General features: G+C 33.8%; 3 protein-coding genes across 5 annotated transcripts; 1 reads left to right on the forward strand and 2 right to left on the reverse strand.

Annotated features, from left to right (window-relative positions):
• Positions 1 to 338: 338 nt before the first annotated feature.
• Positions 339 to 9,625, reverse strand: LOC142980838 (ecdysteroid-regulated 16 kDa protein-like). Of its 2 annotated transcripts, none has more exons than XM_076126379.1 (3): positions 9,412 to 9,625; positions 3,237 to 3,347; positions 339 to 904 (listed from the first exon to the last, which is right to left on the reverse strand). In XM_076126379.1, the coding sequence occupies exons 1-3, from the start codon at positions 9,485 to 9,487 to the stop codon at positions 627 to 629; spliced, it is 465 nt and encodes a 154-aa protein (XP_075982494.1). In that variant the 5' UTR covers positions 9,488 to 9,625; the 3' UTR covers positions 339 to 626. The 2 variants fall into 2 exon arrangements, with proteins under 2 accessions (XP_075982494.1, XP_075982493.1); XM_076126378.1 differs by lacking the exon at positions 9,412 to 9,625 and adding an exon at positions 7,750 to 7,938.
• Positions 9,626 to 11,782: 2,157 nt separating this feature from the next.
• On the reverse strand, positions 11,783 to 21,536 carry LOC142980930 (uncharacterized). 2 transcript variants are annotated; one of them, XM_076126546.1, is made up of 5 exons: positions 21,360 to 21,536; positions 15,744 to 15,851; positions 14,998 to 15,075; positions 13,056 to 13,144; positions 11,783 to 12,020 (listed from the first exon to the last, which is right to left on the reverse strand). In XM_076126546.1, exons 2-5 carry the CDS (start codon positions 15,805 to 15,807, stop codon positions 11,868 to 11,870), a joined length of 384 nt encoding a protein of 127 aa, XP_075982661.1. In that variant the 5' UTR covers positions 15,808 to 15,851; positions 21,360 to 21,536; the 3' UTR covers positions 11,783 to 11,867. The 2 variants fall into 2 exon arrangements, with proteins under 2 accessions (XP_075982661.1, XP_075982660.1); XM_076126545.1 differs by lacking the exon at positions 21,360 to 21,536 and adding an exon at positions 20,200 to 20,351.
• Positions 21,537 to 21,854: 318 nt separating this feature from the next.
• On the forward strand, positions 21,855 to 24,779 carry mtTFB2 (mitochondrial transcription factor B2). The gene is made up of 7 exons (XM_076126544.1): positions 21,855 to 22,379; positions 22,459 to 22,600; positions 22,974 to 23,113; positions 23,336 to 23,485; positions 23,782 to 23,921; positions 24,356 to 24,520; positions 24,614 to 24,779. The coding sequence occupies exons 1-7, from the start codon at positions 21,975 to 21,977 to the stop codon at positions 24,777 to 24,779; spliced, it is 1,308 nt and encodes a 435-aa protein (XP_075982659.1). The 5' UTR covers positions 21,855 to 21,974.
• Positions 24,780 to 25,049: the final 270 nt, after the last annotated feature.

Raw genomic sequence — 25,049 nt, forward strand, 5'->3', positions numbered from 1 at the left:
CAAAGTGCATAGTGGAAAGTAGCTTTTTAGTTACTGCGTTTAATTCTAACTTATGTAAAGATTTCTATTCATTTTTGTTGATGTTACAGTTTGATTACACGTCAGATACAATTTATTGGTAAGCTTGATTTACATAAATAATGCTGTGTGGTCCGTTATATCTATCTACTAAAGTACCACGTACTTGGACAACATAGATCTCCTCATCATATCCTCAAGCAGTATAACAATATTAGTAGGTACAGTCCGCTCTGTCTATATACCTACTTAGTTTATTAACAGGTACAGAGTCTGCGATTAAACAGTGGAGAGCGCGGAGATGTGAAAGAAAACACTAGTTAAAAATGTAGGTATAATTTAATTGCTAAACTTAGTCTTCCGTTAACGCTCTTGACATTTTTTGCGTTACGTCTTAACAACTCACACAGAAACTTACACCTAGTAGTAACAAGTTGTAACACTAAAACTTAATTAATTTTGCTTCAGGTAGGTAGGTATCGCTCTCTATTCATTCTGTGACGCCCATTCGTTTTGTTTGTAAAGCTTTTGACCTTAGAGCAACGTAATAGTACTACTACCTACACGTGTTATCAGGCGGTTGTTGGATTTATACGATTAGTTAAAAATTACACAATTCTAGCCGGAACTTCGAAGCAGACAAATTCATCACTGCCTGATTTTAAAGCCCACTTTACCTTCACTTCAACAGACGGGTAGAAGGCAAGTATAGGGAAGGAATCTCTGTACTGGTACTTAGTTCCTGACTTGAGAGGACAGGACGCCTTCTGATCGTCTTCTGTCCAGATCTTATCGCAGATTGATACGCCGTCAACTCCCACGAACGGCAGCGGAACACCCAACACTTCTGCGAATACGCTGTTATCAACAGACTGCGTATCTTTATCTGTAACCATAACATAGTTCTTGTTAATATTTATATTTTATACGTTCACTGATGAACAATGGTTTACATGTCCGTATAGAAAGTAGTAAGAGTGACTTTACAATAATGGCGTAATCCGATGCTGACATAAAAGTAATACTTAATTATAATATTTTGTTAATACATTCTATCAGTATGGCATGTCTTTTTAAAGACATTGACTTGGAAGCTGGTATAAATATGTTCGAATCGAAACATATAGTTTTCATCGATTGGTGATGGTTTTACAGGCATTTATTCTGTTATATAGAAAACAGCATACTGTTTTTCATGGTTTTCACTGTAATGTGATGGCAATTTTAATTAATGCTCTGCCCTTAACACGTTAACTGCCAAGATAAAAAAATACAAAATTTTATGACGTCATTTTTTTATTTTTCTGAAATGTAACATATTGACATAAATTACGATAATTGATCATGTCGTATTAATTTCCATGATTATTTATGTAAGATTTAGGTAAAAATAAATTTGTCAGGCATATGTGACTGACAAAGCCCAAACGGTATAAAATATACCTATTGCGCCATGTCAGGCATTTTGTCAGGCATTGTCATGAAACAAGTAATAATATTGCGGCCGCGCGTATTTTGCATTTGCGCGGGAAAACTTTTCGTTCACTGCGGGCTGCGATCGGTTGACTGTAAGTACCTAAATAGTTCGCTCCTTGCACGTTGCAACCTGTCGGGGGTCTCTAGCATGCAGTAAATGCATTTTTTTAGTCGTTGCTAAATAGTTGTCGAAGTAGGCGCGTAAATTTATTGCTCTCAGATAAAGTTATTTATGTGACGATTACTATTACTAATAATGTCGATTATTGATAATATGGATGATTTTGAACTATCGTTACTTGATCTACAAGTTATTGACGAACTGGAAAAGCAAAATTTGACTCAAAGTAAAAAAAAAATAAAAAAAAATCAAATGTAAAAAAATCTCGTAAATATTGCTCGAGGTGTTATAAGATTAATGTAGAAACAGTGGATAGAAATCATGCGAGAAGGAAAACGAAGCAAGTAAATACCTATTGTCCAAATTGTCCCAATGAACCACATTATTGTCTAAAATGTTTCAATGAAGAACATAAAAAAATTTAAAATTTTGTTTTTCTTCTAATACTATTTATTTTATTTTATTTCTAATTCTCTCAGCGGTAACGCCGATAATAATGTTATTATTTCGCCAAATAAAAAGCATTTGCAAAATTTCATAGTGTCGTATTTTATTTTTCCTATTTAATTTTCGTTCCAATCATGAAAATGGTGGGCCAAGCTGCACATAGTTTCTCTGGGGCCTTGTCAGTCAATTACCGTAAAGAAAAATGCGATAAACGTGCCAGACGGCTCCTTGGGTTGATTTGAAATATATGCATCTGCGTCAGTCCCCCGTGTCTGACATGGCCCTAACAGATACTAGGTGCGTCAGGTACCGGTGCCTGACGTGGCAGTTAACGTGTTAATATGTACTATTTATATGTTTCTCGTATTATTTCCTACAATGAAGTACCTATTTACGTAGGTACTCGACAAGGTAAACGACGTTTATCTTTTCCTATTTTTCACAGCAGCTACAGTGCCATTGTAGGTATAATAACATAACCTTCTACAATTTTCCGTTGAATTCTGTAAGTGGTTATCGTTCATATCACAATTATAATCTGGTCAAGCTTACCCACGGAGCAAACAAGATTTTTTGCTTCTACGAACAGACTGATCTTTGTGCTCTAAACCTGTTTTGTCGAGATCAAGTTTATCAAGCAATTACTTTAATGTATGTATGATCTTACTTAACTACACTTAACTAAGTTTATTGGCGAGATAATGGTCCGCACAAATAGGAAATGTTTTTGTCAGCGCGGCCGTGGGGAAATCCCCAAAACTTGGTCACATAACTAAAATTGGTAAAAATTAAAACAGGTCATCAGACTAAGCTACATACTGCGATACTTAGCTACAAAATACATTTAATCTGTACCTACCTAAGTAGGTACACCACACACTAGATACTCAGTAACTATCAACATAGTTACGTTTTCTTGGATTTGGCATTTTTGGAAAGTGTGGTTTGTTTCTTGAAGGGATAAAACCCAAGACGTTAAGTATACCTAAGTACTAATTAGGTATTACCACGAGAGTGCAATTATCGCAGTATGCTGGTAAATTAATACACCAGAAGGTCTGTTGAATTAATACGGACAAAAATAATCAACAATTCATAAATGAAATGTTTCAGCATCTTGTGCTTTGTATGATTCATACTTCAAAAATAATGAGTACCTAAACGTTGATTTTACCTGGTGTGAACCAGATTGTGATTTTCTGGTCGGTGCCCTTCTTGAGGCGACAAGGCGGCCGCTTGCATGGCGACAGCTGGACGTTATTCGCCAAATCAGGGAAGTTTTTGCCTGTAATAAATAATAGACTATTATAAGTTTGTGTGTTTACTACGTGTAAAACTTTGTATCTAATGTACAGTGCTAAGAATCCGAAATCAAAACTAACCCCGAAAAAAGCCCGAAGCTCTTTAGATTAACATAATGGTACGATTATCGGGAGTATCGAGGGCATATTGGTAACCAACTTGATTCTGAAAATAGTATTTGTTGAAGTCATTTATTTGTAGTACCTTCGTATGCAGTTTGCTCTGCATGGATTCCGGTTTATAATAGTAAACCTGTTCTCAAGGAATTGCATCATTATTAGTAGGAAATGAAATAGGTTACTAGCATAATATTTGCGGTTTTAAATAGACCTTATTAAATAAGATTTCGTGTTGGACCGTTTACAGTGATACCGAGTGATATTTATAAACATTCGTCTCACATTCAACTAACTATTTATTTTTAAATAACGATCATTAGTAAGTACTAATTATAAATAATAATTACCAATAGCTTAACCTGCGGTGAACATGCACTGGATTGACCCTACTGTTTACGATCTTTTTGCCGCTGCAAATCGTTTTTCATTCCGGAAGGTTTGTAGTGGCAACAGAGTAACGGACAACGTTGGTTGGAGGTTTTGCGTAGGTGCTTGTAGTTACTTAGTCACATGTATAGTAATAGGACTGTAGGTACATATCATGTGCATAGGAACCTAAATAGGTACACTGTAAGCTCGTGTATATACATACACTTTGTTTTTCATTCGTGCAGTCGAGGTAAATGTTTAGGTTGTCGCAGATGTTGCAACATTGTATCAAGATCAATATGTGTACTTCATATACTATGTGTAGACAAATATGAACAAATCTTTTGCGTTTAAAATTAACGAAGTACTTATCGTATTTAACGGTAAGGTATATGCTTACACAAATATTCGTTTTATGAAAAATCGAACTCATGACCTCCATATGCTGCAGTAGAGGCGTTGTGGACACACTAACCACTACGCCACTCTATAGTGGACAATTGTGATTTTATTTACACTGTAGGTATAGTGTGTAGCTTTACGCTCTACTTGTTTTACAGAATGAACCTAGATACCTACTAAGTATTACGCTAGTTGGTTGGATTAAAGTAACTAATGCAAAATGTCTGAGTACCTACTCATTTCCTAGAATAAGCAGTGAAATAAATACTTAAGCAGTTTTTTAATGTTACCAATTTTATGGAAAGGTGAACGGCAGGTTTGTATGAAGAATTCGTACAGCTTATAAAATGTCATGTTTAGGTTTACTTTTTGTTTTAATTGGTAGCTAATATGATAGACAAGCTTATTTTAAAATTCTTATATTTTTAAAAGTTGGGAGGTAAAAGTTATGTCTATTTTTTGAAGCCTCGATAGTTTGCTAAATTGCTCAGATGCTGTCAAAACCACAATCCAAGACAACAGCAAATTAGCGGATGTGTAGACGTCAGACTAACAGTGACGTCTCATGAGATTTTCTTTTTCTTTAGTTGTCAACAAATATAAGCCATAGACCAAAAATTATTATTTAAATAAACAAATACTTTCTAATTAATCCGGACTTCTAAAAATAATACTCCAAAATAAAAATAAGTCACTTAGTCTCCTTAATAAGTGGTACAAATTCTGTAACGAAACAACACAAACTTTAAGCTGTACGAAATCTGCCGATCTCCTTTAACGTTAACGTGGGAAGCTTATGATGTTAATAACTATCTGATACAAATTAAGAACTAGTCTCGTCTCGAGCGGACAAACATTATAAAGCATATGGTTATAAATTTAATTAAACGCGCAACGTGCGCAATTATTTTCCACGATATTTAAGTAGTTTTTGTTATTTTTTTTACCCTTCCTTTAGAATTAAATTCATGAAGGACGTTTTTTGTATAAAATCGCACGGAAGACTGATTTGATTTTTTACTATGAAACTATAGCTAACTTGATTAACAATATTAAATCCATAAAAAATTGGCAGACGTTAAAAATAACTCAATAGATGGTTAGATTCGTAATTGCTAAAGGTTCAAGTTTTTTTTTCGCATAATTAAGTTACGAGCACAGTTACTGGCAATGGAAAATTTTCTTTCAATGTTAAAAAAACTTTTTGAACCTGTATGTGTTTTTTTACAAACCAAAAAACATCGTAAGGTAATAATAAGCAAAGAGGTAGGTTATGTACGTGTAAGTAACAAATAAGAAAAACTTAACAGGGTTCAAGCTGAAGTTCAAGGTTCTTATTTAAAAGTTATACAACTCAATTATAAATTATTTTCCTTATAAAACTAAATTCAAGTGCAGATATAAAAGTCACATCATGAATGTACTCGTAGATATTTGCTATACCTAACTCGCACATCTAACAAAGCACTAAATGCACACTTAAATACAGTCTGCGTATGCAGAACAGCGAGTTCTGGACGTCGTGAACAGAATAATAGCAGGTACGAATAATGATATGAATTTAAAATATTTTAAGTAGGTATCGATACAGCCACATCATTCGGGAAGCGCGCATGCGTCTTTAACAACATACTCAGCACCTACATTAATTTGATAACAAAACAACTTGGGTATATTCTTAACTACCGGGAAGTTGTGAATATTGTAATGAGATGATTTATAGTCACTCCTCATTGAGTAAGTACTTTGCTACACATAGTCGTTTCGATTGTTACATATTTAAATAGGTATTAAACGACTTTGATGTTTTTTAGGGTTTGACACCCTTGTGCCTATTGCAAAGCAGTGATAGATACTTTTTCTGTAAAATCGCGGGTTTACAATTTTTTGAGGAGAAAAAAAGGGATTGTTGCTTCGATAGAGGGAGAACCTTACTAGAAAAAGAAATATATTGCCCGAGTCCTCACTCCTTAATCCTTCGCATTTATCCTAGCAAACTAGGACAGAGGGGAGGGTGTATCCTAGGTCGTGCAAGGCATTGCAATTTGGATACGGAACGTTTCGGAACGTCTAGAAACGCTGCTACGGATTTACATATAAGTATTTTTTGTGTCGATCATCGGCGTCGGTATCTAATGATTTGTCTATGTTGATCACCACTGTCTGTATTAGCGACTAATTTTCAGAGACATTTTATTACTCTGCGTAGATATCATTACGTGTCGTAGTAGCAGTGGTCTAGTAGAGTAGAATCTTTTAATAGGTCTAGTCAATCTCCTAATGTAATAACATCGTTGTTTACTATTAGAAATTGTAGTGACACTCAGCCTATTGTAGCACGGAGTACAACAGTCATCGGGAAGGAATGTACATAATTATGTGGGTCTACCAGAATATTAGTAGGTATCATCATACTTAAGTTATTTCGAATCCATCTCTCATTATCGTGATATGACCACGATTGTGAAACTCATCTGATTGTTTGTAATAGGCAGGTAGTTAATTATTGTCAAAGAAGCAGCTAAGGTTGCGATACAAATACAATAAAAATTATAAGTCTTTGATGCTGGATATAAAAACGTCCATGTAATTAAATATGTAATTGTGAATGATGTAGCAAACAATCTTGACTTGAAAAGGACAAACAAATACTTTGGTAGGTACCTAATTCTGATGAAGATATTAGTAAAAAGCAGCTCACAGTTAACTAATACTTCAGGGTCAGTCAAAAAAATAGGAGTAGATAAATAATCATGTATTGTACCTACTTACCTAAATGCAAAAGATGATTTTGGGTCTAAAATTTTCTGAATTTAGCTGCGATGCATTAAAGTAATAAAAGAATATATAGATTTAGGGAAAGGACCATCACTCCAATCATTTAGCTCCTAAATTTTGGAAATCCATGAAGTTCTATAACCTGGCTCACAAAGTTATGTGAGGCTTTATGTATGTTCTGATTTCCGAGAATTCGGTAGAGTTAATTTGGATAAAATGTTGCACCGGCTAGCACGATTTATAATATACTATCGTATCGACGATATTTCCTGCCCGTCCGGAAAGGACAACGTTATTCTTTTTAACAAAATAAATATAGCTGGTGTAAGATAGTTTAATAACATGTGGGTACAATGATTTGAATTTGATTGAATGACATTAACAAATTATATGTGTTCATGTAATATTTATCTGTTGTAGCACAGGTAGGCATAGTGGTTGACGGTTGTGGCGTATTTGTATGCAGTGTCGCTTGTGTACTCAGAACTCCAATGATTTGTATGATAAAAATATGACGTTATTTGCTGTTCAATGTGTGTCACGAGCTATTTCCGTGTTAGCACTATTTGAACCTTACAACTCATTATTTTTTGCAAGTACCTACCTATTTAATGTAATGCTAAAACATTGCAAGTGTCGGCAACTGAGCTTGTTTGCCTTGACCATGACTTATGATAATGTAGCTTTTTTAACGCTTTTATTATCTGCGCATAATACCTGAATTATTAGAGTAATTCTTCGGGCCTCCAAAGCATCTAATGACAGTACAGCGGCAGGAATACCGGATAACAATGAAGGAGACCATCGTTAGAGTAAATCTGCATGGCCGTGATTTTTTTTTAAACCGTTCTTGAATTTACCAATAAGTAAAAGCACTTAAATAAATAAAACCACTTCTGAGATAAGCACATAAAATGAAAGAACATTATTGAATATTACATCTACCTGCAAGTTTCATAATTGTAATTTTGTAGATTAGGCGAGTGGAAATTAGCAAAGAATCGAAATTTAATTGAATTAATTTACTAATGCCGAATCTGAAGCAAAGCAACCGGAGCATTGTTATCGAATCAATATTTATACACAACACACAAACACACAAATTTATCTGTTGTAAACAAAAACACGGAACATCAGTCAAGTGCAGCGACCATCCATCAACAAAGAAAGGTCAGAGGTCAAACTAATATTAGATTGTATGCTCGATCCTGACGTGTAAACTCGCGTATAACGAGTTCTCTAATCACATCAAACTTTGTACCTACTTCAATACCAGCAACTCCTATTGTTTCCATTTTAATGACTATCTGTAGCATGCGGTAATTACGTAGCTGGCTGCATCTACTGCATTATCAGAGGTCTCGTTAACTTATAGGTAGAATCTACAATAAATACGCGCTTTTTCTAACTACATTCTTCACTAAGCAATTGGTATTAAATGCATAAAGCCTCGTATCCACTAGGCAACATTTGGCGCGCGACACGTGAATCTCAACATGTACGGCAACGCTGCACAACAGCGCGCGACGTTGCCAGCTACCGCGCAACGTGACGCGCGGCTTGTTGTTTGTTTAAAGTGCATCGTTAGTTGAGCATCAATTGTTGTCGAGTGGAGACGTGACGCACAACAATCTTCTTTTTGATTTCGATAAAATTATAACCACTGCCGCTGAAATCAACACAAGTTCCTCTGGCGACATGTTGTCGACGACTGAAGAATGTGTGGACAGACAACGTTGTTAAACAAATGTTCCGCGTCAACATTCAACAAGTTGCGAAACATGTTGAGCAACATGTCGCGCGTCAAATGTTGCCTAGTGGATACGAGGCTTAAAAATACTTTTGATTTTAATACTAAATATTAAATGTGCTCACAACTTAATAAGTTGTTTTTTAACGAAGGTTGAAATATGCTTTTTATGCAATTTGTATGACATCGACAACAGCGAGTAAATACTTCGGTCATTTCTGACAATTAGGTAATTAAGTGAACATAAATTAGTCTTGAATTTAAGTTAAAATAACAACAATGTTATTATTTTTCTTTAAAAACCAACTTTTGTAAACTAATAGATATGTTGAAGATGTGACATCATTTTGAAATATTACTTCATTGTCTGAGCGCTTCAGTGATTTATATTTGTTTGTTAAACGATGTTAACGTATACGCACACACAGTTAGCAAATTGTTATGAAAGTTTTCATTAAACCTGTTCTTATTGAATTTAACTGACCTTATGTCTCCATACGCAGCATCGCAATACTGCACATATTAGCAAACACCAACTATAATAGAATGTTTTCTACGAACGTAAAACGAGACGAAAGCAGGTCGTGTTCTAACGGGCCGTTGAGTCTTATGTAAAGAGCAAGTCTCACCTGAACATTGCTTCACATCGGTGGCGATGGCAACCGCAAACACAGCGAAACACACGACTGCACTGAGAGAGAGCATTGTTGCGTCTGTCTGCCTGTAATATGACTATACTACTACTCGGACAACGGCGATACTTTGATGTGCACGCGCAAGACACAGCGTTCAGTGTCGAGGACTGGCTCCTCAGTGTCAGCAGTGCACAATAAGCTAGCCATGATCGTGCTTGCTAATATATAGGACAGGATGGTCGCGTGCCCGGTTTCGGTATCGCGTCAGATTCAATATTTTATGAGTTATGCAGATGGTGCCGTGATAGCCTTAAACATTTATCACAGCTAATACCTATCTTAGTTATAAAATACTGTATGTATGACACTGCACGTTCCGAGGAGCTATCTATCTTGTAATTTATGTCAGATGGTAAGAAATTTCCACGAGTTGAATTCGACGGCACCCCCTTAATGCTAAATAATAATGTCCCATGAGTTAAGATCGCTTTATATACTTATTTTATAGGTATAACTAGGTATATAAAAATCACAGTGTGTTTATAACTTTAAACTAATTATAAGTACTTAGGTATTCAGTCTGAAGTAATGACGGTTTGAGAATACGGATAAATATTCCAGACATGAGACAGTGCCACCTTAATGATGTTTAAATCGACATTTTGTCGTTAGAACTAAGTATTGTAGAGATAAATAGGCCCTAAGAACTCATCAAAATCCTGAACTCGGTGAAGGAAAAAGAAAGTGTTTTACACGTGCATCAAATAAGTCTGCCGAACGCGTGCCTGTGCTTAAACACAAAGACACATAAAACAATTCGAAACCTGCCAACACAATATAAGACTAGAATATATGATTTTTAAGATCAAAAGGAAATAAACATCAAGGATTTATCTGACATGCACAATAAGCGGAATCGGAATGGAAGCGGGCGAACATACGTTTGTAATAAATATAGCAGACTAAGTAGGTAGGCATGTATAATGTATATAGGTATATCCAAAAGACGACAAAACAAAGAGAGATAGGAGGTACCTACAAATAAGAGGCTGAAGGACGACCAGACGCAGCTTGCTGAGTAGATTTTTGAATGACATAATGTTTTCAACTTTTTAAAGATATTATTATAGGTAGATACATAATTTCTGTGGGTTTTGATATCTGTGGGTCAGGGCCTAGTGGAAAGGTTTTGGCTAATTTATTGTCACTAGTAGCTTGTCAGAAGTCCACAGTAAATAAGAATATAGCTTTGAATCTCCTTAGATTTGCTTACCCGTCTATTCAATAAATATCACTCTGGTCACAAATTTGTCGTATCTCTAACTTAATAGTCTAAAAGAGCTTAGACATAATTCTAGAAGGTTACTTGGTATCATAGTTACTTATCTGCTTAAACCTCACAGTAAATTCAAGCACGATGTTATTAACGTCTAGTATGATGTTTTCATTATTTTATAATTGTTAGTGTCACGGCTAACCGCATGTCCACTGAATAAGTAAGTAAGTAATACCTCGCTATTCTACCTAATTTCTTAATTATATCGATTTATAGAATATCTGGTTCATACAAATAGCTGTATTTATCAACGTTAATGTAATAATAGTCCCATTACGTAATGATAGTTTTAAAGCGTATGTAGCTACCTTGCCATATCTTATGGCTAGTTACAAGTAAAGTAAGTATAAAGTTCAGGATAAACTGGTTCCTTCTAACTCGTTTCTTGATGTTATAGAATGCCTGGATACAAGCTGTGTGCGGTCCCTTTTGCTATTTACTTATTTCTGTTTAAAAATACGTAAGTTATAACTTTTCTCCAACTAATTTAGTAGGCTTGTTTTTGTAGTGAAAGTAGAATTGTTTTTACTGATATACTTAATCAACTTAAGTTTACGAATGACTATGTACTTAATATTTAATTTAATTTATAAATATGATGTGTAGGTGACAGGTGAACGAATAAGTAAAATACACAAGAAAAATCCTAAGAGCGTTTAATTTCTAAAACAATGTAAGTATGTTTATTCAATCCATGTTTCCTAAACACCCAATGTACTAAATTATTTTGTCAATAGACAAAAGTCAAGTAGATTTTTCTAAAATTAAAGTAATATCTCAGTCTCTTTTTGTAAAAATATCGCCTTAAATAATGACTAAACAGCATAATACACTGAAAAGAGATTTTCTTATAAATAAAGCACAGATGTGCCAAATCTCGTTGAATGTTTTTTATTCAAGAAAATATAGCTAAGGTGGAAATCATTGTTCATTTGTTCTGGAAACAAATGTCGAATCACCGTTTTTATACTAATTTTGTATTAAGTCATTTAGTAATAGGAAAAATCAAACGTAATGATAGTCAAAAGATCGCAATTTACACGTGTATATAAATAAAAAACGTATCGGAAGCCATTATTCATTGATCATAGCACTACAGCAGTAGTCAAGGCAGTCAATTATATTTCTCCGCAGACGCTGGTATTTTTTCCACGTATTGCCGGAGAAGTTTTTGTAGTCGACTTTGTGTTTGTACAAGTACTGAATAACACAACACTAGTTGACCTGCCTCATTTTCAATCCGCCATCTGAGATACCCGCGCTGATTCTGAAACAAAAAAATCATGATAATTAAAAAAAAAGAACAGTACTCGCCATACCCTTGGTACAGACAGAGTAGAGTCATGAGCTGCGGAGTGCTTCTTTTTAAGAAATACTAGAAGACTGGATTCAATCCGAGGTTAGCCTAAAGTTTTAAAGAATATGCATGCTCAAATGCACTATCCACCTACATCAAAATTCCAGAGATATAAAGTTTTAATAAAATCTTTGCACTACATAATGTCAATCAAACTTGTTTTCTGAACAACTCTCAATTAGTTTATGATACTTATTTAAAGGCTAAATAAAGTCTCCTTGCATGATTTCTTGAAAACAAAAAAGTATTTAACGAAAAACTTAAATGTTGAGATTACTGTCTTACTCCTACATTGTGAACGAATAAAAAAATATTCAAAAGTTCTGTGTAGTTGTCCTTTTTGAAAATAACAGTAATAAATTATGCACAATAAAAACTAATTCCTAAATGTTCTCGGAGACGTTGAGAATGTCCTTCAGCATATTTAAAGTATTTGCATCGTCTTGATGATCGTTGTCGGGGTTAAAATGATTTATAACTTTGCTATAAATAAGCATTTAACAGGAAACAATTTATCTGTTATAAACCGATCGCGATTTATAACAGTTATTACAATCAATTTTATTATGGTGATGATTTACAAGAATAGTTACCGCAGGCTAATTCAATTGTCATTAACAATTTATTATTGTTGTTGTTGATATTCATGTTCATGTGACTGTCAAGATAACCAATCCATGTCATAAGAGGAACTGTTGATCCAGAAAAGGATGTTTGTGGTGTTTGGTATTAAAAATGGCGGTTCCTTATATGATGTATAGCTGTTCCTTGTATACCTAACTATGAATGTGAATGAAGTAAATTATGTAAAAGTTTACAAAGATCGTAGCAAGTAATGTGTTTTAGCCTTGTCCAATATTGTCCATCCTAAAGGCTTAAAGCATGATTTTACGATTATATGTAGGCCAAATAGATATTTTGAAAGAAGAAAAAATTAATATTTACCAATGCTATACTCGTCGGCACAGACATGACGCTGTAAAAAGATGTCACGGTGCCCGTCCTCACCGGGCAGTCGTTAATTTCACAACGTTCTGCAAATATTAAAAGACCATTAACGTTACATACTTTAAACATAATGTTAGATACATAATATAACTACAACATGTTCCGGTTTAGACTGTTCATAAAAAATATATCCTTCTCCGCCTTTTATCTCTGTTATGCTCGCACATTGTTAATGCCTATGTTTTACGCACATAATTTGCATTTTAGAAAAAACCGCCATCAGATATGCAATAAAATTGTGGTGAGGAAACAGATTTTGTCATTTCCTGTTAAATCTGGTTATTGTATCGTAATTATTCATATGGTAACCTTACAGAAAATTAAATATTGATGATGACGTGGCAGTGGATTTAACAATTTTTATATTTTCCTTTTTGTGCAAAATAATATTTATACCCAATATCTCATAATAAAGCATCATAATGTGGAAAGGCGGATGAGTAAAACGTGTGTTTTAAGAATTTATTACACGCTTGTCAATTTATGCGTGAAAATATGTGTAATATTAAGTATTTGTCGTGCGCATATTTTGGAATCGAATAAGTGAATCTGTATGTCGCCTAGAAATTATGTAAACATGTATAAATTGATCTTACAGATTTAATCAAAGCACGGAGAATGTTAAAAAGACAACCCAATAGAACCAGTTATCAAACAAAAAACAGTTACCAAATCCTTATCAACAGATATATTAGGTACAATAGGTACAAATATTAGGTACAAATATTTCCCATAGAACTTGTTTTGTTAGAGGCAAAGTAAGTCTGTTGGCAAATATGCGACAGTATTTAATTTAGACATGGTTTGAACAATCATGACCGTAACTGAGGGTAGAACATACTGTACATAGTCGTGACTGTGACACATCCTGCTCAAAACTTACAGTACAAGTACATAGTAGGTACAAGTGTCATTACAGATCCACCATGTACATACATAGTCACAATAGTGACCTCTAATCTGTGATATCTCTGCGTGACACAAAATTCAGCTAGATCATCGAGCTTTAACGCCACTTTAGGGAGCTATATCATGAGAAATTTGCTCCAGCTATAAATGGGAACTTACTGGGGCCTTGGGTAGTTTCTAAAATTTTCCATTTTGACTGTCAACAACATTATGTGGCTACGAAACAGATGCCAATTAATTTACGTAGACTATGTTACTTAGATACCTAAACCTTTGTTTGTTATAAGACTAAGAGTTGGTTGCGGTAAGTGTGACATAACAAAGGTTCACTTAATTTAGCAGGCGTTGCAACGTTGTAAGCTAATTACTTGCCAGTGGTCACGCTATGGGTATGGCGTGACGTAGCATGAGCATGACATAAGTACATCAATCATGTTGACCTGGCTGTTTTTTCTACTAACGACGCCAAAAAAGAGGACGACCTAGATTAAAAGTAAAAATCTGTTAAGGCGTCAGGACAATCGTGTTCGTTCGTAATCTAGCCGTTCATAAATTAAAAGGGTAAGATCCTGTAGCTCACTAAATATCTACGTGTTAGAGTTTCAGAATTCAGGACTAGATTCCAAAAATAAGGCCTTCGGACGATTCACTATTTGCTTTACAAAATCAAGTTCGTGTTAAAACACGCGCAGATAAAAAAAAAAAAAAATTTTGAATGTTACAATTAGTCGATGTAGGTTGTGTTGTGTCACATCACGTCATAGCACTATAGTCCTTGTATTTTAATTCCTGCCATATTCGTGTTAGTGGGTATTATAATCATTTAATATACGCATATATTAATCATATTTATGTAAGTATTTATGCACGTCTAACTCTAAACTTGTGCAAGGAAATTTCGAGATACCGAAAAATTTATCATAACAAATGTAAAATTAAAAACAGACTGTGAATATACAGTCTTACTTACCAGGAGTTACCGGAGTTTTCAAGTTTAAATGGTTTATATTAATGACTACATCTTGATCTAGATTGCGTGATAGAAAACCTGAAAAAAAGAAAATCAAGTTTAAACTCCACACATATCTACTTTTCATAGGAAACTTTTATATCTGCTTGTTTATTTTAACTAAAAAAAAATAGGTAGGTAATAGGTATATTCTAATAAAATTCTGCGTAACAGATAAGTAGGGATTTATGATTTAGGCTAGTGTGAAAATTATTTTTTATACATGAATGGTTTCGTTATCTAAGATTTTAGGGTACAAAGGTAATAGTAGGGTACAAATACCGCAGGCAGATTCGACATAGGTAGGTATTAGAATGTCTCACACGATAATAAATAGCGTAAAGCAATTTAAGATAGGTACATAATTACGATATTACACGATAGGTATAAACACCGTGCGTAAACAAAATCCACAAATCTGTAATTTTATACTTACAAAGTGTAAGTATACTACTTACATACTTAACACTTTATTTATATCTACCTAGGTATATGGTTTTACACATGTTATACTATAAGGCGGGTTACAAAGCGCTCCACATTCACTTCATTTTTCTTACTGACCTTCAAAAGTCTAAAGCCTACCTAACCTACGTAAAGGTCTATCTTGATATTTGTGAGACTATTACAATGGCGCGGCAATGGCAATAAACCTACTGGTCTACATACTCATTACTCAAACTAATTGATGATTCTAATTTATTTACCAGCATAGAATATCAAGTTGACAGACACATTGTCTCCAATGGTCACGTAGCACGGTAGTCTCATGCCGCATCCTTCTATATTCACTGTCCTTAGCTCGTAAGCGGAACCTGAAACAATCAGATATAAGTAGATAATCATGTGTTTGACGTAGTTACGTATCGTCATATTTTTCAAAACGTTTCATTATGATGAAATTGATGAATGATTCATTATTATCTAAGAATATTAATATAATTGCTACAGATAAAGGGATTAATTTATTATTGCCCACTCGTTTAATATACGTACATATTTTGCAACCAAAGGCAAACTAAAATGTAAAGTCATCCTGAAAAACAATAAATTGTAATAGGGATCTCTCCCTATACACTTGTATGATGTCACACAATGAAAGAATTCCAAAAAATGTACTGAATGTACTGATAAATAAACTCTTAATATGTTTGTGTGTGTAGGTACCTGTAACACCTAGGTACAATCTATACTTATAATAAATCTGTAGAGAGGTCAATTCTGTACATTGAATATATTAAAAAAAAAACCAATGGGGGATGTTTAGTAACGGATACTGATACCGAATCTGCAATTTATAATTTTCTTTTCTGTCTGTCTGTCTGTCTGTCTGTCTGTCTGTCCTCCGTCTGTATGTGACGCTATCACGTAAAAACTACCGGATAGAATGCACTGAAATTTGGTATATGCACAGATTAAGTAGTGGAGCAATTTATAGGATACTTTTTATAGCATAAAATTTCAAAAAAATTTAGAAAATTGAAAATTATACGTAGAAATCGTTTGAACCTGCGTTTCCCTATAGAGACCATAGATGGCGTTACAATCCATTTCACAACATTCGCATAAAGTTAACGCGGCGCCTGCCGTATCGATACCTGTTGTTCGCACCAACCAATAGATGGCGTTATAGCTCGCAACAAAGCATGTTTTTTCTAATTAATTTGTTTTGATGGCTTTATTGTAAAAAAATACCTTTGAAACATGCTATACATTTATAAGATTTTTAAACATAAATATTGTATGATATATTACACAAAAATGTTGGTTTACGTGGGTCCGGTGCGGTCGGGATATCCTAGATGGCAACCGAGTAATTTCGTTTGTTGTCGTTGTTCGCCGCAACTAACAGATGGCGTTGTTGTTCGAAACACATAAGAACCAAATTAATTGGTTGCATTAAGGAAATAAATTGGATAGCTATGAAACAGACTACGTGGTAAGTTTTAAAAAATAAACAACGGATGATATATAAAAAATAATTACGGTTTACGCGGTTTCGGACGTATCATCGCAAGTAAACATTATTACGCGTGTGAAGAGCTCCGGCGCAGATAGGTCTGTCTGTACCTATTATAATATTCTGAATCCAGACGGGTAAGCAATGGTCAGTCTATAATAAGGTATTATATTTTACACTGTAAACTGGTACGGATACAGACGAGAGCGGAAAAGAAGGTAACCACAGGAAATCAGGCCTGCCTGAGCCTGTGTCACATTGTGTGCCCTTCGGGTCCCTTTCGTAAATAACCATTAGATGACAAAAGAGTTGTTAGCATTTTTATGTGTATCGAGTGCTTCGCAATTCGCGTGCTCAAACGAATAAGCAACAGTACGAAATTCACGCGAGCGGAGCCGCAGGGGTCAGCTAGTAATACATAAAAGCACAAAGCCAGGTCTAATGCCTAATGCATTATTTTTAATCTCTGCTTGGAAAATTGTTTTATTCTTTTTCGTTCTTTTAGATCTCGGTTGTCAGGCAGTGGGATTCAAACTCACAACAGTCACAACTCACGAGCCAAGAGCCCTCGATCCAAGTATTATGATAATACAGTATACAATCAATAAACCTAATTACCACTAATTGCGTTACAATATTTAGAATAAACTATAAGTATGTTAATTATTGTCAAGAGATAGGTAATTATTTAAATATAAATAAACTATTACGTGCAGATAATAACATTATAAAATAGATAAGATCTGATATACTTCTATTTTAAAATTGGTTATCAATAATTAACAAATCTGCTCTACTCTATTTATTAAAACTGCAGTCATTTTTACTCATTAGGGCAATCACTTATCATGTATCGGAACATGTGTTCTAGAAAAGATTAGGTATTTACTTATTAATTTGAGTATTAAAATAATAAAAAGAATATAAATAAATAGTAATACCACTGAGATAAGAGCATTCCTCTGTAGACTGAGGAAATAAATATGAATAGGTACAAACGATAGTCGTGTGGGTACACTTGATAAGCTAAAATCCAGATAATTATCAGATAATATAAAATTAAATAACAAGCTGTACCATTATACATAATAAAATAAGTATGTCTAGTTAAGGTACCAACGATAATCTTGTGGAAGTTCTTATGTTGTCTCGCAGTATTGGGCATATCAAGAACGAGTAGGTAGGTACATAAATAAAATTGTCCATCATTTATTTAATAGACGTCTGCAACTTAGACCGCATGAAAGATTCTTATGATGCATACCAAATTATGAAGTAGGTAGTAGGTAGGTAGGTATACCGCACTAGTTTCTTCCCGAAATTTTGTCCGCGTCGAATTTCACGCATTAAAAACTGCGTGATAATTCAAGTTACCAATCGATGTGTTTTCAAAATTTTATCGAAATTTTTATAGCAGTCTTTCATAAATCAGAAACAATGTTACTATTTTGCGCAAAAGTGCAGCTATATGTTACTCTCTCAGAATGTTTTTATACGTAGGTACCTACTTGGTTCTTAGTTAAGTATTAATATAATTCGATAGTATAGTATTAGTTTCAAATAGTTTCTCGTTATCGCAAAATACTTCGATCAATTGCGAACTATTTCCGGCAAAACAATATTTTTCGACAGTAAATTATTATTGAAGTTAACGTTAATCAAACTAGAATTCCCCGAACGTTGATTCATTGGTATTTTGGCCTTGCCAAACTAACATTACATATTTTTTAATCCACGATAGTGCGGGGAATTCTTAAGGGCCCTTGAAAAAGAAGGCTAGGCCTAGAACGTCCTCAATTTATAATTGTTAACGATTAGGTAATCTGTACTTCAGGTATTGACGTAGAACGTGAAGGCGTTTCCCACACGCATTTTCGATAATTAATCAATCAACTAATAAACAACGATAAGCAGGAACGAACTTAGACTTTAATACCAGTACACAATACACTTACCAAATCTGCTAATACCTCCTTAATATTTGTGAAGGCCTACTATCGTTCATCGTAACGAAACGAAAAGTTTATGACTAGCATCGCCTCTGGTGTAATTTGGAAAAATCGGGATTTATTCACTTTAGTTAACTGATAGTGGAATTCCTGGAAAGTGGAAAACGTATGCACTTACTCACCTTAACTTGCCTAAATCGACGACTATCATATTTTTTGAAACAAGAATACGAATTTTGGAACGATGTTAGCGTGGTTACAAGAAATTTTTGAAAACGCTTATCAGTTTGTGTTCCAGAAAGCCCATATTATATTTTTCACAAAATAAAGGTATAGGCATGCAAAAGCTAACTATGTGACTATGTGCATACTTCCATCGCATACCAACATAATAACTACTTATGACTCAGTTGGGAAATCCAAATTGTGAATACTTTTTAAGTAATATTGATAATATGTCACGATAATATCATCTAAGTAATAAACATTTAGATCTAATGATAATTATGACGCAGGCAGATGGTAGATACTTTAATTATTTTAATAACCAAATGTGTTGGTCATTGAGTTTCTTATCCAGACCAAGCAGTTGAGTGATAAAACGTGTAAGTAGGTAGTTACCTACTTGTATTATAAATAAATATTAATATAGCCCAATAAAACTCTGTGATTTGTTTAGTTTGGCTAATGTACCTATTACTCATACAATCGCAATAGAGCATACAAGGAAGCATAGATATGGAAGCACAGTATAAATAGGTAGGTACCAACTTAAGGGCACAGATTAGTAAATAGTTACTACTACGTAGCTTAGGGCATCATTTGTTGCTATTTTGTGGAAAAGTTCTGGGCAGGCTATGTATGTATTAGCTATCAGTTCCTTTGAAAGTAGTACCTAATATGGGAACTACTGTGAACAAACTCGTAATGGTACGTAAGTACCTACCTACATCCTAATTTCAGTCTTATACTCTTCTGAGATCTAAGGTATATTCATCAGATGACTAAATAAGATTATTGTACCTATATATTTTAGTAACATAACTGTTTTGGAAAACATTTTTTGATATTACAGCATATTTAGTTTGAAAGACCAACCTCAAGCCAATAAACATTTTGTATTACACAGCAGAGTATTAAATCAACAAAAATTAAGTTCGTAATTTAAAAAAAACAAAGAAAATTACTACCACAATATTATTAACACGTAAAACAAAAGAATAAGTGTGAAATAAAATAAAAAAAGGTCCTCACCACAGTCTTCAAATATAACGGACGCGGAAACCGTTACGAGCGCGAAAAGCAGAAATACAAACTGTAAACACATTATCTAACTCGACTTTTACTTGTATAAATCAGTGTGATATTGGTTTACAATGAAAGTTTTGCTACTAAAACATAATATAAATAAGTATATCGACAACGTACATGCCCAGTGATTATTATCGGCACCGATAACACTAGCACAGACCTGAGTAGTAATTTAGCTGCATTTTACGAAAGGTGATTAATAATTATGAATACTCATTTAATATAATTAAAGACACATTCACATTATTAATAATACATCGAAATTTTCCTGAGTCGTTCTGACCACGACGTTTTAGAGCTTATGGCGTGGTATGTACTAGTATGTAGTAAGCTTCTTATATTTATTCTACGTACATGTATGTATGTAGAATAGATATAAGAAGTAGGCAGATAGTAATTACATTTTAAATTTTTGATAGAAATATGTAAGACATAAATGAACTTACACCATTAACCTGAACCTGAACTGTTTTGTTCTTGACCAAATTATCATTCGTCTCGTCTGACGAGTGGTTCATTTGATGGCAGCTTAAAATAGCTAAGTAGTACTTTATATTTACGCCATTAAATTAAACGCAGAAACGAGTGCTACAGATTATTGACTTTAACATGGTAGGTTCCTACTTAGGTACCTATGTCCTGTTTTTTAACTGTTACTTGTTAGGTTAGACAAAAACATAATTAAGAAGATGAAGCCCGCGCTCGACCACAGTGGGTCCAAAATGAGTTAGTAGAAGCCGGGGTGTTGTACTATATTTACTATATTATCATGTTAACGATAAATGAGATTTACTGGTAGACTTAAACGTGTGTAAATCTAAGCAAGTTTCAAATCGCTACACCGTGACAGAAACTAAGAAGACTAGATATATTATAATATATCTAGATATCTTATCATAGGACCATAGCTTTTTGCACTACTGCTTAAAATGTTTGAGATATGCAGGCGACAATACATTTTAGGCAGGTTACCGAATTAGAAGCTAACATGAATCGTACGCCATCAGCAGGGAGAACCTGGTTTCCCGGTACTGACTACATAAACGTTTGCTATGTTACACGTTACATTATGAAACGTTACACAGGTCGGTGTCAGTACTCACCTTTAGGCACGTGACAACACTAACGTAGTTGGTTATACCCACTTGCGCTTTACTAGAATAATATGTAAATAATTAAACGGAATTAATCTGTGGTTAAAATGTTATCACAATACGTGCATGGAAAAGGAAGCAAAGAAATTGAAGAATCGGTACTCTGGTAGGTACTTGCCTCATATGGCGAAAGCTTATTATTACTGCAGTAACTTGACCTTACATAAATTGATACAAAAAATATGACTAAATAAATTTCATACTTTATGGTTTTTTGATTTAAACCGATTTTTCCTCAACTAATTTGTAGATACATAATTGTTATAAATAATGTCATTTTACAACGTTATTTCAAATCATAATGACTATAGGGTAACGCATAAATTATAACGAATGATTTAGGATTTAGGCAACGTCAAATCAAAGTGGCCCAAAAACAGGTACAATTTTGTACAACTAAACGCAAACACAACCACGTTAAAAAGTATTTTGCATTTTGACATTAATGACAGACAGCTGTTCCCCGATTGTTTTGACGTTAGGTCAAGCGAATGTTATAATATTTGTAATTAAATAAAGCAGAATTTATATGTTTTAAATTCCTATAATTTAGCTTATTCAAATATGTATCAGAAACCCTTACACCGTGTAAACATTTTCTTTAAAACAAGTTCACTGAAACTTTCTTTGAGGTTATGCCATAAAACTAGCAAACTAAAGGAGAAAACGCCACCGAAAGTCGCTGCTGATGTTGTTAATTACTTAGAAAATACACCAGACTACCATGATATCAAAGACAAAGTACCACGAGGACTACTACGAAAGTATAAGGCACCTGAGAGTATGTATTTGATAAATAAAAAAACTGCAAAAGAAATAGTGCATACTATCAAAGACAGTATTAACGGTTCCTCGCCGATAATTGAAGTGAACCCTGGATTTGGTTTCCTAACAGAAGAGCTACTACAATGCCAAAACAATCCAATTTTTTTGTACGAATCATCTAATCAATTTTCTTCTTATTTATCAGTAAGTATGATCCCTATGGCAATAGCGGCGCGTTATATTGTTTATTCATATCATAGATATTTATAAAGAAATTTTGCAGGACTTGCAAGAAAGATACCCTGGTCGAACTACAATCAAAATAGAAGATTTCTTTGGTATGTGGAAATTAGCTTTCAAAGATAAACTCGACCAAGGAAACAGAGTTGAGCAGTTATTGGGAAACCTTTGTACAAATGATACAAGTGAGTACTTACTAATGACATATATCCAATAAAAAAATTATTGACTCTCCTGGTTGTCAAGACAGCAAAATATTGTGTGGAACACTGTTACACCTGAAAACTTTGTTACAGACTGTAGCCATACACATTGATTGTCTGGAAGAATACAGTGTCATGTTAAAATTTTGCAATAGCTGACTTAATGATACAAAAAAATATATAAATGATTACTCCTTGAAGAAACATCCATATCCTCACTCATTTTGTCTGCACATTATTTGTAATTAAAAACTTTAATCACTTTTCTTACTGTGTTTTTTAACATTAATGCATCTCTACTATTTATCTTGTGTACTTTCTCCCCTGTTAGTAATTAATGATTTTATTGTTTCAGATAGGGATGTAAAAATCATTGGGTCTATGCCAGGACTGTCCTTTGTGAAGCATTTAATAAACAATATCATATTCCATGGCACAACAAATCAATTAGGAAGACCTGATCTCTTCATTACCATGCCAGGACATCATTATGAAGTATGAATATTCTCATTACACATACTGTCTTACTAAATAAATATTGTGTAAGCTCTCACTAATTAAACACAGTGTTTTATCTTTTTACTCAGAAACAGTTTTATAATTGATTGAAAGTGACAAAACACTGTGTATCTAATGAGAGCTTACACATTTATTAGTAAGGCATTCATATTAAAAATGTGAATTGGATATTAAGCCTTATTGTATTCAATATTTTAGTTTCTTACAGATAATGAAATACAATTGAATAAACACAAATCAATGCCAGCATTATTCCAGATGCTCTTTAAATTCAAAGTATTAACAAGTGTACCTAAAGTTCACTTTTTACCATGGACATATAATTTGGACAGTAAAAAAGTTACCTTGGTAGGTACTGCTGCTTCTTATATTATTTGAATAATCTAATAGCTTTTTCCGAAGACTTGCTGCAGTTGCTACACACATATTCGGCATTAATCGGCCTAGAAATCGGCAAAACCGAATATGTGTAAAGGAACGTTCGGGGAAAAGGCCGCTCGACATCGCTGCGTCTGAATGTTTAAACCAAATTTTAAGGATCGGATCTGAAGAAACTACCCGATCGGCACAAGTATTGCCGAACCGACTTTGTGTGTAGCAAGTTTAGCAGCAAAAGTTATGAAATAGATAAAACATAATTTCAGATGGATGAACATAGACTGTACTTAGTTAACATCACACAGAGGGAGGAATTGCCTTGTCCATCTGAATATCTTCCATTGCTATGGTATTTCTTCAAGCCACATATGTTCTCCAAGTCTACAAGAGTAATACCAATGTTGGAGTAAGTTAATCAATTTGGTAGTTACAGCATTTTTTTAAATAATATTTGCCATTTATAAAAAAATGTAAACAAGGTTGAATTGTTTACTTGTGACACCAATGCACTTATTACCATTTGATTTTACTCTAGATTTCATTAAAAGGTTTGATTCCCATACATTGTTCATATTTTTCTGTAAAACAAGTGTTAATGCATTTTTTTTTTAATTAGATTCATATCATGCATGCCTTAAAAAGTCATTGAGTATCTACTAAAATATATTAACTTCTGTAAGGTTCAATGTTGCCCAAATGATTCAAAGTTACCCAGGTTGACTGTACAGTAAGCTAATTTTAATTAAGCTAGCCTTCTCAATACATGTCACAACACGAATATAGTAGAAAAGGATATGGGTAAAGGTATTGACATTATAGATTTTTATGTATTTCTTATAGGCAATGGATTCCTGGATGTGGTGTATGGATAATAACTGGCCAAGACCCACCAGATACAAATAAGGACCTGGCTCCAGGAGAACATGACGCCAAGTTACCCCATATGACAATATTTACTGAATTTGGAGATTTAAATCTCAAACAAAAAATAACAGTATTTAAAAAGTAAGTACTTGTACAAAATATTTTATATTCATAATAAATGATAAAATGTATACCGTAACATCGTAACACTAATGTCTTGTCTGCATTTTTCAGATTTATATCATGGCCAGAGTTTGAGCAATGTCAGTTCAGGGTAACAATGGAAAATAATCTGCCAAAATCTATAACTCAGTATGACGATGATGACAAAGATAGTATAGGCACATTGGGCACTCACATGGAAGATATAGAACACTCAGATGTGGAGAATGAAACTTGATAATAAAACTACAATTTAGAAGGATATAAGTCTCATTATTTACATTTATTTTATTATAGTCTATGACTGCTAAAACCAATTGTTTTCAGTGTAAGCAAGAATGCTGGTGAAAAATTCGTCTTTTAAACTATGTATTCTAATAATAAATACAACTATATAATATCTACTTTCTGAAAATTTTGAACTCATTCTAATCAAAATATGAATCTTTCTTTAAGTTAAACATTGACAAAAATATACCTTTGATGGTTGTTAACTAGTAGTGCTTCA

Source organism: Anticarsia gemmatalis, chromosome 19 (assembly GCF_050436995.1).
Source record: "Anticarsia gemmatalis isolate Benzon Research Colony breed Stoneville strain chromosome 19, ilAntGemm2 primary, whole genome shotgun sequence".
In the NCBI taxonomy this organism is placed as follows: Eukaryota; Metazoa; Arthropoda; class Insecta; order Lepidoptera; family Erebidae; genus Anticarsia; species Anticarsia gemmatalis.